We start from the raw sequence: 15,276 nt of genomic DNA, 5'->3' as shown, positions 1-15,276 counted from the left end.
TTTCCTACACTCCATCCAGACTTTAAGCGAGAAGTCTTGGCTAAGTCTCTACAACGTGTTTTTAAACGTCGGACTTTAAAGCAAAAGCTCTTGCTTCGTCTTGAAAGACTCAAATTTCACTATTATTTGTCTGCTTCGTTGATCACTGAAGGTGCCCAGTTTATGATGCTCAATAGCGAATTGTTTGAGAGCAGATCCAAGGCGATCAAGACACAGTTTTATCACATTTTTTTCAGAAACAAGGCATGACTCATTCTTGGCATCTGGAATACCATAAAAAATTAAGTTTGACCGTCGAGGCACGATGTGACACTTGCTGCTATAATTCTTTTGTGGGGGTGTCAACAGCACGCAGTTCCTTCTTTAGCGTTTTGATTATTGTTGAATCGTTTTCCATGGCCTGTACTTTAGATGATAGTGATTCTAGTTTTTCATCCATCGTCTACTGTTTGGCTTGTACGCTGTTGAGCTCCTGTGAGAGCTTTGACTGTCCCTGCTCAACTTTCGGCAGAACCGACACCAATGTCATGATTTTCGCTATTTGTTTTTCAAGCTCGATAGTACCTGGGTTACTTTTGACATTCTCAAAGCAAGGAGCAGCGGCTTGATAGTAGACAGCATTAAAACAGAACTGATTGCTCCATCAAGTACTCTAGTACACAGGTGCTTTACACCGTTGGGACACGCACCAACAAAGAGAATGGGTCTGAAGTATGGCACCTAGTATTAGGTCGTAAAGGACAAACCTGAAGCAGAAGCAAACATGAGCGCGCTGAACTCATGTCGGCACCTAGCCCCGTCGGTGGATCATGTGCTGTTCCTTTTGTACACTCGGGTCCAACGCAGATGTGCCTGGTTGCCAGACGGTGCTTTCAACGACGGCTGTGTGTGACGGCCAGTGTTCACCCGAAAGCAAAACTGTCGGCGGAGCGCAGGTAGCAGGGCACGTCTCATCCTCGGTGACAAAGAAGTATCCGCGGCTGTTAGATGCGCTGGTTTCACAAAATATTTTGCGAAACCAGAATGGGAACCAGAACGTGAAACCAGAAGTGTAATCATAATGTAGGGAGTTGAGCTAGCTGGTACTTAGAAAACATACCTAAAAGAGTGCAAAAGCACAGGAGGAAGAAAATAGAACGCAGGAAAGAGCACTGACTCCCAACTTATGTGTTGTGAAAGAAAAAGAAAAAGGAAGCTTCAGACACGAAGCTCACGCGCACCCCCGGGGTAAAAAGAAGAAAGGAGAAAAACGAATACATTACTAAGTTGCGGTAGAAAAGGAGAAAACAAAGACATTATAGGGTCACGACAAAAAAGAGGAGAAAAAAAAGAAAGAGCACGTCCCGTGGTTGGCGCGGCTGTCCTAGAATAAAACATTGTCTCACCTACAAATCATGTGTCCTGTGTCCCGTGACGTCGAAATTGCGCTAGCACTCTTCTCAGTTGCCCTTTGGACTCTCGATGGGTCAGCTGCATGTCGTTCGTTCGGAGAAAGAGCAACAGCGCAAGGAGCGGCAACGTGCGCAGCAGCGCGAATGGCCGCGCAATGCCGAGAAGCCGCTATCACCTCGATTTTCACTACGTCGAGTGGTTCCGAATCCCTTGCGAAAGAAGAGCAGATCGCTTGCCTGGAATGCCGCCGAAAACAGAAGCCACCATAATACAGTGTAGACCGCATATAACGTATGTCGCGGGAGTCGCGAAAATCCGCACTATAAGCGGTACCGCGTTATAACCAAAACATCAATTTTTCAGGCCAAAATACATGCCATGAGACAACCTACCTTTGTAAAATAATTTATTTTATGTTAGATGAAAAATAAAGCTTAGTTTGAGAAAAGTCTTTATTTCACCAGACTAGTACACATCTCTCTCAAGTGTGTCACACATTTTGAAAGAAATAAGCGGCTTTTGCCTGGCGCAGCCTTTTAACGGCGTCGCGGGTTGCGGACGGACGTTGCGAGCGTTCAGGATTGCTAACCCTAATCACTTTTCTCCGGAGATGAAAACGCGTGAAAATTCGCATCCTTCATACGGTACGCGCCAGAAAAATACCTTGAACTTGAGCACAGGCATGAAATGCTCCAAATAAGAAATCCGGGCGATGTTTGAAAACACAAATGCTTAGAAAGCACCACTTTAGCCGAAGTAAACAAACACGACGACACGGGCGTTTCTGCCGTCTTGAGAGCGCCGCCACATCGCCGCACGAGTAGGTGGATCTTCCCTTCTAGTACGTGCTGGGTTATCATAGCGACACACAACGAAAATTCACCGTCAAGGATAGCGTTTACGCGGAACGATGAGATGAATGCCACAACCGACGCCACGTTTGCGGACAGAAGCCGCCGGCCCGCGATTGGCATGCAACGCGCGCGAACACTTCTCGACCTGTGATTGGTCTGTCGTTTCGGTTGTTTGTTTCCAACGCAGCGGAGGGACGCACGCACATGAACGACACGTGCGTGCGTCCTTCCGTCGCTATGGCAAATGAAGCCTCTCTCTTCGCTTCTCCGAGCAACCTCCTTGCCCCGCGAGTGCCGTTTGCGGCTCGCGCCGTTATCTAGTGTCGCACAGGGAAGCGTGCTCGCTGCTCCGGTCGTCGGCGCGGTCGGCGGGCTGTGCCAGACACCGCACTATAACCGGTATTTCCCTTCGCGCGCCTGCATTTTAAGCGGTATGTAATTACTTGGAGTTCTATGGGAGGCGAACCGGTGGTTTAAAAAAAACGCGTTATACCCGGTCCTGCACTATAAGCGGTTACGTTGTAAGTGGTCTATACTGTACAGCTTCGCTGGTCTTCCCTCTTCAACGGAGTGGAAAGGTCGAAAGATTTTCTTAATAGAAGTAAATAAACATAAGACCCTCGGTAACGGTATTTGCCATTCAGAAGCTAATATAGCATGTATCATTCATTGGGTGGATTACCTTCTGTATGCATGTGAGAGCTGCGTGCCTCCCCCTTCCTTGGTTGGGAACCGAGTCACGGATACGTAAGTGCAGAGGATTTGCTCAGAATTGCTGTCGCATTTAAATCTAGAATTGAGTGTTGAGAAATGATGCTCCAATAAGTATACAGTATAGACCACTTACAACGTAACCGTTTATAGTGCAGGACCGGGTATAACGCGGCTTTTTTAAACCACCGGTTCGCCTCCCATAGAACTCCATGTAATTACATACTGCTTAAAATGCAGGCGCGCGAAGGGAAATACCGGTTATAGTGCGGTTTCTGGAGCAGCGCGCCGACCGACTGGCGCAGCGAGCACGCTTCCCTGTGCGACACCAAATAACGGCACTAGCCGCAAGCGGCACTCGCGGGGGCAAGGATGGCAAGGAGGTTGCTCGAAGAAGCGGGGAGAAGCGAAGAGAGAGGCTTCAGTTGCCATAGTGACGAAGGGACGCACGCACGTGTCGTTCACGGCGCAAGGCGTTGGCGAGCCCATTGGTCGTGGCCCAACCAGCCGTTCGCGCGTGTTGCATGCCGGTCGCGGGCCGGCTTCTTCTATCCACAAACATGGCGTCGGTGGTGATCGTCGACGTCGACGGCGTAGTGGAAGCTCATCGTTCCCCGTAAAAGCGCTATCCTTGACCATGTTTTTTTCTTTGTGTCTCTATGATAACGCAGCACGCAGTGGCGTCGGAACTATTTTTCCCCTGGGGGAGCAAAAAAAAAAAAAATACAACCATAAACATCATCATCATCATCATCATTTATTTTCTTTGATGGCTCATGCAGGCACTATACAGGGGTCGTGCATATGATTACATGAATAAATAAACACAGTTAACACACCGTCATAAGACCATGATATAAACACGCTACAAGTGAGCGCACTAACTGTGACAGATAATTAAAAAGCTAGAACCGAAAATGTATCCTTTGTGTGGCGTTTTCTCAAGTTTTTGTTACCGATATTCTATTTGACCACACCGACTGCTTATGTACATGCATTATTTTACACGATGACGTTTCTCGTGTGTTCATAAATGATTAACGTAATTATGGAGAAACCAAATACCAGAGAGGAGTCTGTAATTAGAAGGAATAGGGCAATAAATGCGATATATGAAAGATACATGCATACTGATGGCGCAAATTAACTCTAATCCAAAGCAGTCCCAGTAGCTTAGAAAACCTAGGAAAGGAATTTCAGGAAGAACTAGTGGTCAAGTTAAACGTAACAGGGGTAACATTGAGAAATCTATAAATCGATGACACGGTAGCCCTGACGCTGAGGCAGCCTTGAAAGCGACCACCAAAGTTATAAAACCTACACACGTACACACAAGCCAGCCCACGTGTCCCGGTATATATGTAGATAGAAAAAAGGAAGGTTGGTCAGCAGTACCACAGATTTTCACTAATCACATAATATGAACTCCAGACATACAATAGGATATTATGAAACATAAAAAAAAGATTCCGCGTGAGATACCGTCAGCTGGGAGGAACGAACAAGCAAATGTTGTAAACGAGCTCCAGGAAAAATTACAACATGCGCATATTTGTATCGTAGACCTAAAGTCACATTGCAATAGTAATGTGCCTTTACATTGTCAGCGAGAAAATGATGGCAACGCAATTATAAACCTAATTTACATATCTTGTGCATACTTTATATAAACAAAGAAAAATAAACGAACAATATTGGCCGTAAAAACGCACAGAAGCATCGCTACAGTTTCCACCGAGACATGATGGGGAGAACAGAGATTTTTCTCGTGAGATTATGATCACACTAATCAAAATACAATCACGCTATCGAAAAATAAAGCAAAAAGGATCTTCCCAGTTATCAGCAGCCGATACCCAACTGTTCGCAAGTTGACTCGGCTGAAATATTGTCTCCTTCACTCACTCTGGCAGGCCGCCAAAAGGAGCCAGTGAAACTTCTCGGTGCTAATAACAATAACTTGTAATAAATATAGAGTTTAAATATACCCTCCTGAGGGATGTTATAACTGGTCAAAAGTCGCACAAACACACTTAGGCATTTTTACATTTCACAGTCATGCTGTGCCAAACGTGGACTTCCTTTCCGCGGTTCGTGCGACAAAGGTTTGAATTACGGGATCTAAGCTCAAAGTGGCCGTCAGCGCGCCGTGCACGTGCGATAAGAGTAGATGAGTCAACCTTTCCTGTGACATTGTGCTTCGAAAACAAGTTTTCATACGTCGCATGGCACTGAAGGATCGTTCGGATGATGCCGACGACGCGGGGACCGTGAGAACGAGAAGCACAAGTTTGAAAACTTCCTCAAAAATTAGTTTCACGTTTGGAGCTTGATCTTTCAGCAATGCATGAACATCTTAGATGGTGTCGCACTTGTTGCTTCCAAGTGACGGCAGCATTATCAATTGTGCAGCAAGCCGGGAGACGTCGAAATCAAAAGTGTGGAGCCCCAGTTCCTCTTCCAAGACTGCGGCAGAGGGAGGCTTCGTCTTGGCGGCATCAGTCACAATTCCTTCTAGACGAACAAGCTCGTCGAGTCCAGGCTGCGTGAATCTCCTGTAAATTTCCGCCGTCAGAGTATCGACCAGCTCAAAAAAATCCTTTCTCAGGGCATCGTGGCGAACTTTCGAGGAGGCCCAGGGCTCGTCAAGCCGTTTAAACACGGCTTTTTTTCTCGGCCTCCACCATTTTTTGAAATGAAAAATAAAGTATTAATATTATTATTATTATTATCTTGTGCTTGGGGACTCTAGTTCTTATAAAATTACAGTAAAGATTGCTACTGTGGTGTAAAAAGCTGACGTTGTGACCAGTACTACTGTTTTGCAACCAGAAATTGTCGGGAAAATCAAGAAAATTGCTAATAATATAAGTATATCAAACAATAAAACTGAAGGCTTACCAGTAGGGGTGTCGAGAACGCTGAGACTGCTGATCGTGGATCGTCGCAGAACGAGGAGCTTGTTGACCATGAGGGTTTTGCTCAAAAACTTTGAAGAATTGAGGCCATATGAAGGCGAGAGTTCAGCTGGGGCAGGGGATTGAACAGTTGAAAAAGACTTCAGAAATATTGGAGACAGGCGAAGCTCTATATGTTTACTTCTTCACAGTCGCGTCATGGACAGAGAGAACAGACTCTCCAGCAGCAGATACGCTGTTTATAAAGGATGTTGGCACTGGGCAGTAGCATTTCAATTTTTCCTCTGCTCCGCCCCATCTCCCTCCACCGCACCAGCCAACAAAAGGACGTCGCTCTAAGCCAAACAAGGCTGCCTGATCTTGTCAGGATCCTTAAAGTAATCCCCCGTCGCACAGACCTTTCCGCTTATCCCCAAGCTTCCGAAGAATCATCTACCGGCCAAAGGAAAGCGAGTCGCCTTCTTCCTGCTTCCTAGTCTCAGCTCCCTCCATTCGCCGACACCGTCACTCACAGGAATAGTGCGGCTAACGCTAGAAGCCCCCAAGGGCACTAGACTGGCTCCCGAAAACTCTTTGCAGGCAAAACAAACAGAAGACGCGGTCTTCAAAAATTATCTTGGCGCTTCCCCCAGGCATTGAGATTTTTGAAGCTTCTGAAGGTCGCGCACTTGTGGCAGGCGGCCAGGTCGAGTGAATTGGGTGGGCATTTTAAGTTTATTCAAGCTCCCGAAGACTTCTTTTGACAGTGAAACGGCTTCCAGCATTTTGAAGACCCCGAAGGCCGCGTACTTGCGACGGGAGGCCAGCTTGACGAATTCTTCCTACGAAGGTCATTTACAACAATTTATCTGCTGAAGACGGCGAACGTCAAAATCGCTATTTTTCCAGGGTCTTTTTCTCCACGGCCAGGTTTACGCTGGGGGCTTATCGTTCGGGCTAGGCCCCAAATGATCGGCTTTTGGGGTGATAGCTCGAAAATCTGACTGAACGAAAACGGAGAGGCAGCCACAAAACAGCAGGCGCCAAATGTTCTGTAAAAACCAATTTCAATAAACGCAAAAAAAAAAAAAAAAACAACTGTGATTGCGGTAAATTGGGGGAGCCGTGCTACCTCAGTTGTTCATAAGGGGGAGCCGTCGCTCCCCCTGCACCCCCTGTTCCGGCGCCCCTGGCAGCACGTACTAGAAGGGAAGATCCACCTACTCGTGCGGCGATGTTGTGGCGGCACTCTCAAGACGGCAGGAACGCCCGTGTCGTCGTGTTTGTTTACTTCGATTACAGTGGTGGTTTCTTAGCATCAGTGTTTTCGAACATCACCCGGATTTCTTATTTGGAGCATTTCATGCCTGTGCTCAAGTTGAAGGTATTACTGGCGCGTACCGTATAAAGGATGCGTTTTCATCGCATGTTTTTATCACCGGAGAAAAGTGATTAGGGTTAGCAATCCTGAACGCTCGCAACGTCCGTCCGCAACCCGCGACGTCGTTAAAAGGCTGCGCCAGGCAAGTCACTCATTTCTTTCAAAATGTGTGACACACTTGAGAGAGAAGTGTACTAGTCTGGTGAAATGAAGACTTTCCTCAAACTAAGCTTTATTTTTCACCTAACATAAAATAAATTCTTTTACAAAGGTAAGTTGTCTCCTGGCATGTATTTTGGCCTGAAAAATTGATGTTTTGGTTATAGCGCGGTACCGCTTATAGTGCGGAGTTTCGCGACTCCCGCGACATACGTTATATGCCGTCTACACTGTACTATGGGGGTGACAAAAAAAATTGTCTGCACTCTGGTTGTCTTAAAACATCTGGTGGCGCCTTATCGATGCTTTTCGTACGAGGTGGCTGTGTCTCCAGTCACTGCTGTGCAGGCTAGAACGTGTGAAGGCAGTTCAGTTGTGACTGAGGTGTGAGAAACAATGGCTGCCCCGTTCGTGATTTGCATGAGTAAGGGAGCCATTGTTTTTTGCGTTTTTTCCGAGGGTGCGTTTGGTGCTGACATTTGTTGAAGACTTTGCGCACACTGTAAAGGAAGTGTTTTGTCGTGGAGAAGTGTGTGTGAGTGAATACAGAAGTTCAAAGAAGGCCGTACAAGCATCAGCCACAAAGAAGGAGCGTCCACGACCGACGATGACGTTTGGCCTACATGTGAACCGATTCTTTCGGATAGACGGACAACATTGTATGGCACGACAAATCTGTCGCAAATCGGCCGAGGCTTCGCCTACGCAATAATCTGCGATAGGCTCGGGTGGGGAAAGGTTCAGATTAAATTCTACAGCCAGAGTGAGTGAGTTTAATCACCCTCGTAGTTTTCAAAAAGGACGCAACCTTGATGATGCTGACAAAGACCAGGGACCACAGAACATGTCCCGCACAAACTACCACATGGCACGACGTCCCACCGCTCTTGCCAGCACGTTTTGCCGGGAGTGCAAGCTTCCAGAGTAGCTCTGCTTTGCAACTCAGTGGCTGTAGTACCCGACTGTTACTGCACCCACTCAGGTTTGAGCCCCGCTGGGCATCTCTCATGTTTGTTTATATATCTTTTTTTTGTTGCATAATGTTTTCAGCTTGTTGCTTGTTCATGACTATATTTCTTGTAGAAAAGGACCCACAAAACACATAGTGCGTCAAAAGGACCCCGAGTAAGTGGGACACGTTTTCCCAGATGGGGTATGGCCTGCGGGCCTTGGAGCTGCTCACCGAGTACCACCTGGGCCACACCCCGAGCCTGGAGGAGGCGGAGGCCGCCACGCCAGGCGCTGCCGGAGCGGACGAGACAGGAGCGGAGGAGGCGGCGAGGGAGCGGCTGGAGCCCCGCAAGCGCCTGCCACCCCTGCTGCTGCGGCTGAGCGAAAAGCGGCCGGAGCGGCTCGACTACCTGGGGGTCTCCTACGGACTCACGGCAGACCTGCTCAGGTCAGACGCACTGTTAAATCTTTTTTTTTTTGAAGATGCCGGGTTTTAATTAGAGTTCATTATTTTGCGAAAGCTATTCGTTCTGCGAGGAATGAAAATGATTAGAATCCACAATTGTACAGACTATAGCAGCAGTGTTACCCAACAAGCATCCGACTTGGTATTTGTTGCTTTGCTGAATTACCACTCGCAAAAAGTAATACGACTTTACTGAAATAATGAAACAAAAACGCACGAGTATTCGACGTAGATAGTTGTCGAGATCTGTACTTCTCAGCGTGTGCCTACAGCACATGACACCACGTTGTCCACACTTTTGGATGTTTGCAATCGCGGCTGCACGGTGGCAGCCCGGTTGGATCTCAAGGCCATGTGGTGTCACCTGCTCCAAAAGCATTGATGGGTGCCCAAAACCAGCATTTTGCGTTCTGCAAGACCTACTACGAGAGGTCAAATGCCACTTTCATTGTAGTGCATTACACGACGTAGGAAGTTGCACAACAGATTGCAGGCACAGCAAATTCATGTTTCACGGCGGTACGGTAAACACGTGGGAGCTCGGCACAAATTTGCATGTCGCAGAAACTGACACCACTGCAGATCGCGTGCATGGTACGCTCGTGTTTTGGGGTGCAATAAACACGAGGTAACCCACTGCAAACTTGCACGTTGCGGGAACCATCACGCGCACAGATAGCAGACGCGTCAAACTCTGGTGTTGCAGTGCTTCAAAAACACGCGGGAGCCATCTACGAACTCGCTCGTCACGGGTACCGATTCTGCAGATCGCAGGATCAACGCAATTTCCATTGTACAGTGCGAGATGTCCGACAAGAATTTGTGCGGGTGATGTTTCGGAATATTTAACTTACGTAGCCAGAAAAACGGGATGGGGGATCTTGGGGGCAGACATTCGTACGACGCACGGAGCTTTGGCGACATCTCGCAGCCGAGGAACGTAGCTGCCGGGCGAAGTTGCGAACTACGCGGGAAAGCTGGCGCAACTCTTTTTTTGTACGCCGACCGTAGAGCTTGCACCGCCGTCCGAGGAGGGCTTGCGGACGTGCAGATCTTTTTCCGAATATGGTCCATTCAAACTGGCTTGACAAACTTCTGCCTGTTGCATGCAGGTTCATGTGGCCTGGGTTGTAAAAGAAAGCTATTGTTCGGACAAATCCTGAGGCAGTTAGAAAGAATACTCGCCATCATGTTTCCTAGGGTCTGTGGACCAAGTTGTCTGACACTTCTCGTGCCGCAGAAGCATGGCTCAGTATCATTGCACCTCTTTAACATAACACGGAACGCGTTTTGCAGGTTGCTTTCTATGTGAAAATTGTCACAAAGGAGTGTTCCATGTCATGTCAAGAGACCTGCACACCCATTCAGTTTTCCCTGCTAAATTTGTCAGGAAAATCGACTCTGTAGATACTGCCAGTTTTCTGCGAAATTTAGCGGGGAAACTCGTGTCACGGTGACCTTCAGTTTAACAACCAAATTTGGCCGGGAAATTTACGTCACGTAACGTCTGCGGAGAAAATTTAGCGGAGAAAATAATGTGGCGTGACCCAATGTTGCGTGACCTATGTGCCAATTTTGTTTCCCCGCTAAATTTAGAGAGGAAATTGCGATTATGCAACTTATGCACCATCAACTTCCCCGCTAAATCCGCTAAATAATAATAAAAAAAAAGAAAAATGGAACATGAAAAGTGCTCCCTTGTCTTTGTCAGCATGATCGGGCTTGCATTGTTTTTTGTTCAGTTGTGTAAATTTGTTGACTTCCTCGACGCATACCCTATTGTGAACTACGGTATTGCTTGCTGCTGAAGCCATATACAGTAGAACCTCGTTGATACGTTCTTGGTTGATACATTTTCCTGTCCGTTGCGTTGAAAAACGCCGGTCCCGTTTTACTTTCATAGAGATATATGTATTAGTTTCCTGCCTGTTACGTTTGCTTTCCCGGTTGTTACGTCCAAAAGTGCCGGAATCGCGGCGCCTCGGCGCGCCGTGCGCCAAGGTGCCACGCCGGCTTCGAAGCGAAGCGAAGCAGAGCCGAACAGCCGAACCACGCAGCGTGGATCGCGCGGCACGCGGGCGCCCCCCTTCCCTTTACTCATTCTGATGTTAGCCTGAGAGTGAGGCAGGAAAAGAGGAAGTTTCAATATAGAAGAAAAAAAAGGAACAGTCGAGGATACGTCTCTAACACAGCTAAAGACAAGTTTATTCGGTCACCCTCTTATATACACTCCACAATCTTCACCACAGAACCTTCGCGACCTCCGAAGCCAAAAGATAACAAAGAACTCATCTCTTTCCACCACAATAATCAAACGACCTTGACAATCCTACAAAGCCCCCCCTCCCTCACCAACACAACCTAGCTCCGCTCTCCCGGAAGACAATCGACCTTCGCGTACATAGCACACCCTCCTCCTCTCCTCCCCGGCCCACAATCCCAAAACAACCCGGCAACAAAAAATATGCCAATTCACCTGATCTCCAAACCGAAGACACAAAGGAGGAAACCACTTACACCCTTTCACAATCAACAACCACTTAACAAAACTCTCAAATCCGCAAGAAGGTTTTTGCACTGCTGCTAAGCTGTAACGACACTTGACTAATGCAGTTGCCCATTGACTTCATTCTTATTGTTTCCTTTACAACCCTTTTGATGTCGTTTACTTCCCTGTGTATTATTTCGGTTTCGGACCAGCATGGTATACAATTATTACATTCTTGAACATGTTTCGCTATTTCCGAATCAGTCGCGTTGTTTTTGACATTTCTTTTGTGTTCAGTCAATCTATCATTTATACACCTCGACGTTTGACCCACATACTTAAAACCACATTCCAGGGGAATTTCGTATACCACTCCATTATCACACGGAATAGACTTTTCTCGATGCATTTTTGTGCATTCCCTTACACTCTTGTGGAAGGGCGTGAGCTTACTCAACTTGTAGTCCGAACTAAAAACCAGATCAACATCGAACTTTTTTGCACAAGCCTTCAAGTTGTGAGAAATTTTGTGATAGTACGGAATTACAGTAGTTCTATTTTTTGGCCTTTGCTTTGGTTCTCCTCTACATGTGTCTGCGAATTTTACGGATAACTGCTTCCCTACGAATTCATCCTGATAACCAGCACTGTTTAGCCTTCTCCATTGTCTTTCCACTGATTCAGCCAAGAAATGAGTACATGATCTGTCCATTGCATTTGTGATTAAAGACTTGACAATACCTGCTTTGACTGTTTTTGAATGGCAACTGTTTTTTGATAGCAGCGGTTTTGCGTTTTCTTTTCCATATTCCCAACATAGCCCTTTTTCATTGTGAATCATAAGTTCTAAGAACTGCAGTCTACCATTCGTGGGTCGTTCGACTGTAAACTTCAGTTCCGGGGCTGCCGATCTGATCAATGCTTCCAGAGTGTCAGATAATCCCTCCCGAAAAGAACAGATTGTAGGAAATCGCGTACCGCCGCCGATTCGCCATTTCCCACGTGGTCCGTCAACAAACCGAGTCCAGCCTGGTTCTTTCACGGGAGCAGGATTCCGCTCCCCGTTTATTCGTACAATAAAATACAACTCTACAAAACACTCAATCTAAAATACAAATACAAGCTACATTACACAAATATTTACAACCGCACGTTAAGCCCAACGCTAAACACAAAGAATGCCTTAGGCCTCGCGTCCCGCGATATCCTAGATCCGGTCGCCACCCACTTGCCTGCCTGCGTCTCGGTCTCGTCCGGAGTTCTTAGAGGCCTCTCGCCCCCTGCCCCACCGAGTATATATCCATCGATGGGCAGGGAGGTTTCTCCTCGCCTGCCACGGGGGCGCCTGCAGCGCCCTCCAGTGGCTAGGAGAGAAAGCGGCGCGTCGGGAGCCGAATTCGAGATCCCGATCGACCCCGCGGCAACACGACCATGTGATCGTGTCGCGGCCAAGATTGGCCGAACGGTTTGATGGGCGCCCTCGTGAATTCACGGTGCGCCATAAGATCAAAATGTCATCGACATATCTTTTCACAAAACAGGATTCCGACGTCAGTTCTTGCAACCTATCAGATACAATGCAATCCAAAGAATTTAGGTAAATTTCCGCTAACGCCGGTGCTACACTCGACCCAATGCATACTCCCTCTTTCTGTAAATACTTCTAGATAGATACTTCTAGATAAATTTCTGTAAATACTTCTAGATAAATACTTCAGATTAGTCTTTGTCATTGAGAAATTCGAGTGAGTTGATCACGGTACTCGAAGGTCATCATGGAAAGGAAGGAGATATGTTGTCAATGGACATCAAGGATCTTTATTACTCATTAGAGAAGAGTCGTTTGTTGGAAAGGGTAAAAGGGGTGCTTGAAATGAATTTGGTAAGGTTCCAATCGCGGTCAGGCATATCGGTGGACAGTTTTCTTGCCGTTCTTGATTATTACTTGCAGTCAACAATAGTAGAGTATCAAGGGAAAAAGTATTTACAGAAAGAGGGAGTATGCATTGGGTCGAGTGTAGCACCGGCGTTAGCGGAAATTTACCTAAATTCGTTGGATTACATTGTATCTGATAGGTTGCAAGAACTGACGTCGGAATCCTGTTTTGTGAAAAGATATGTCGATGACATTTTGATCTGTTCTTTTCGGGAGGGATTATCTGACACTCTGGAAGCATTGATCAGATCGGCAGCCCCGGAACTGAAGTTTACAGTCGAACGACCCACGAATGGTAGACTGCAGTTCTTAGAACTTATGATTCACAATGAAAAAGGGCTATGTTGGGGATATGGAAAAGAAAACGCAAAACCGCTGCTATCAAAAAACAGTTGCCATTCAAAAACAGTCAAAGCAGGTATTGTCAAGTCTTTAATCACAAATGCAATGGACAGATCATGTACTCATTTCTTGGCTGAATCAGTGGAAAGACAGTGGAGAAGGCTAAACAGTGCTGGTTATCAGGATGAATTCGTAGGGAAGCAGTTATCCGTAAAATTCGCAGACACATGTAGAGGAGAACCAAAGCAAAGGCCAAAAAATAGAACTACTGTAATTCCGTACTATCACAAAATTTCTCACAACTTGAAGGCTTGTGCAAAAAAGTTCGATGTTGATCTGGTTTTTAGTTTGGACTACAAGTTGAGTAAGCTCACGCCCTTCCACAAGAGTGTAAGGGAATGCACAAAAATGCATCGAGAAAAGTCTATTCCGTGTGATAATGGAGTGGTATACGAAATTCCCCTGGAATGTGGTTTTAAGTATGTGGGTCAAACGTCGAGGTGTATAAATGATAGATTGACTGAACACAAAAGAAACGTCAAAAACAACGCGACTGATTCGGAAATAGCGAAACATGTTCAAGAATGTAATAATGTATACCACGCTGGTCCGAAACAGAAATAATACACAGGGAAGTAAACGACATCAAAAGGGTTGTAAAGGAAACAATAAGAATGAAATCAATGGGCGACTGCATTAGTCAAGTGTCGTTACAGCTTAGCAGCAGTGCAAAAACCTTCTTGCGGATTTGAGAGTTTTGTTAAGTGGTTGTTGATTGTGAAAGGGTGTAAGTGGTTTCCTCCTTTGTGTCTTCGGTTTGGAGATCAGGTGAATTGGCATATTTTTTGTTGCCGGGTTGTTTTGGGATTGTGGGCCGGGGAGGAGAGGAGGAGGGTGTGCTATGTACGCGAAGGTCGATTGTCTTCCGGGAGAGCGGAGCTAGGTTGTGTTGGTGAGGGAGGGGGGGCTTTGTAGGATTGTCAAGGTTGTTTGATTATTGTGGTGGAAAGAGATGAGTTCTTTGTTATCTTTTGGCTTCGGAGGTCACGAAGGTTCTGTGGTGAAGATTGTGGAGTGTATATAAGAGGGTGACCGAATAAACTTGTCTTTAGCTGTGTTAGAGACGTATCCTCGACTGTTCCTTTTTTTTCTTCTATTTTGAAACTTCCTCTTTTCCTGCCTCAGTCTCAGGCTAACATCAGAATGGTTAATTTCCACCAGCTCGCCTGCGCACTCACTACAATATCCCTTTACTCCTTTCCCCCTCTTTCCCGGTCTCCTCACTGGGCTTTGCTGAGCTCTGCGAAAACGCTCGTTCTCTCTTGCTCTTTCTCTTCATCTGTCCTCTCTCTCCGGCGCGAGTTGTTTACGCGCCGCACGCACGCCACGCACGCTGCGACGGCTGCACTTCCAGTTTCTGTTCCGCTCGACAGCTCGACCAGCTCGACTGCGTGAACAGTGCCGTTTTTGAGTGCGTGCGCGTTAACGACGGCCATGACATCCCGAAAGAGAAAAGCACTCTCTTTTAAAGAGAAGTTTGACATACTTCGCACGGTGGATCGAAATCCCAGCCGGAAGAGGTCTGAGGTCGCAAGAGAGCTTGGACTCGCGCCGTCAACTTTAAACAGTATCGTCGCGAGACGAAAGGAGATCGAGGCAAAGGCTCCTTTCTACCAACCAGGCTTTAAACAGGCTCGGG

At 46.8% G+C, this 15,276-nt stretch overlaps 1 protein-coding gene across 1 annotated transcript in view; it reads left to right on the top strand.

Annotated features, from left to right (window-relative positions):
• LOC8025667 (RNA cytidine acetyltransferase) overlaps nucleotides 1-15,276 on the top strand; it is a 98,340-nt gene that overhangs the window by 50,965 nt on the left and 32,099 nt on the right. Inside the window, exon 13 of the mRNA XM_029989704.4 lies at nucleotides 8,543-8,793. Within this exon, the coding sequence (XP_029845564.2) occupies nucleotides 8,543-8,793 (251 nt within the window). The remainder of the gene's footprint in view (nucleotides 1-8,542; nucleotides 8,794-15,276) is intronic.

The sequence above is a fragment of the Ixodes scapularis genome, unplaced genomic scaffold (genome assembly GCF_016920785.2).
Source record: "Ixodes scapularis isolate PalLabHiFi unplaced genomic scaffold, ASM1692078v2 PGA_scaffold7__128_contigs__length_106722199, whole genome shotgun sequence".
In the NCBI taxonomy this organism is placed as follows: Eukaryota; Metazoa; Arthropoda; class Arachnida; order Ixodida; family Ixodidae; genus Ixodes; species Ixodes scapularis.
This window is presented reverse-complemented; position numbering and strand designations above follow the sequence as displayed.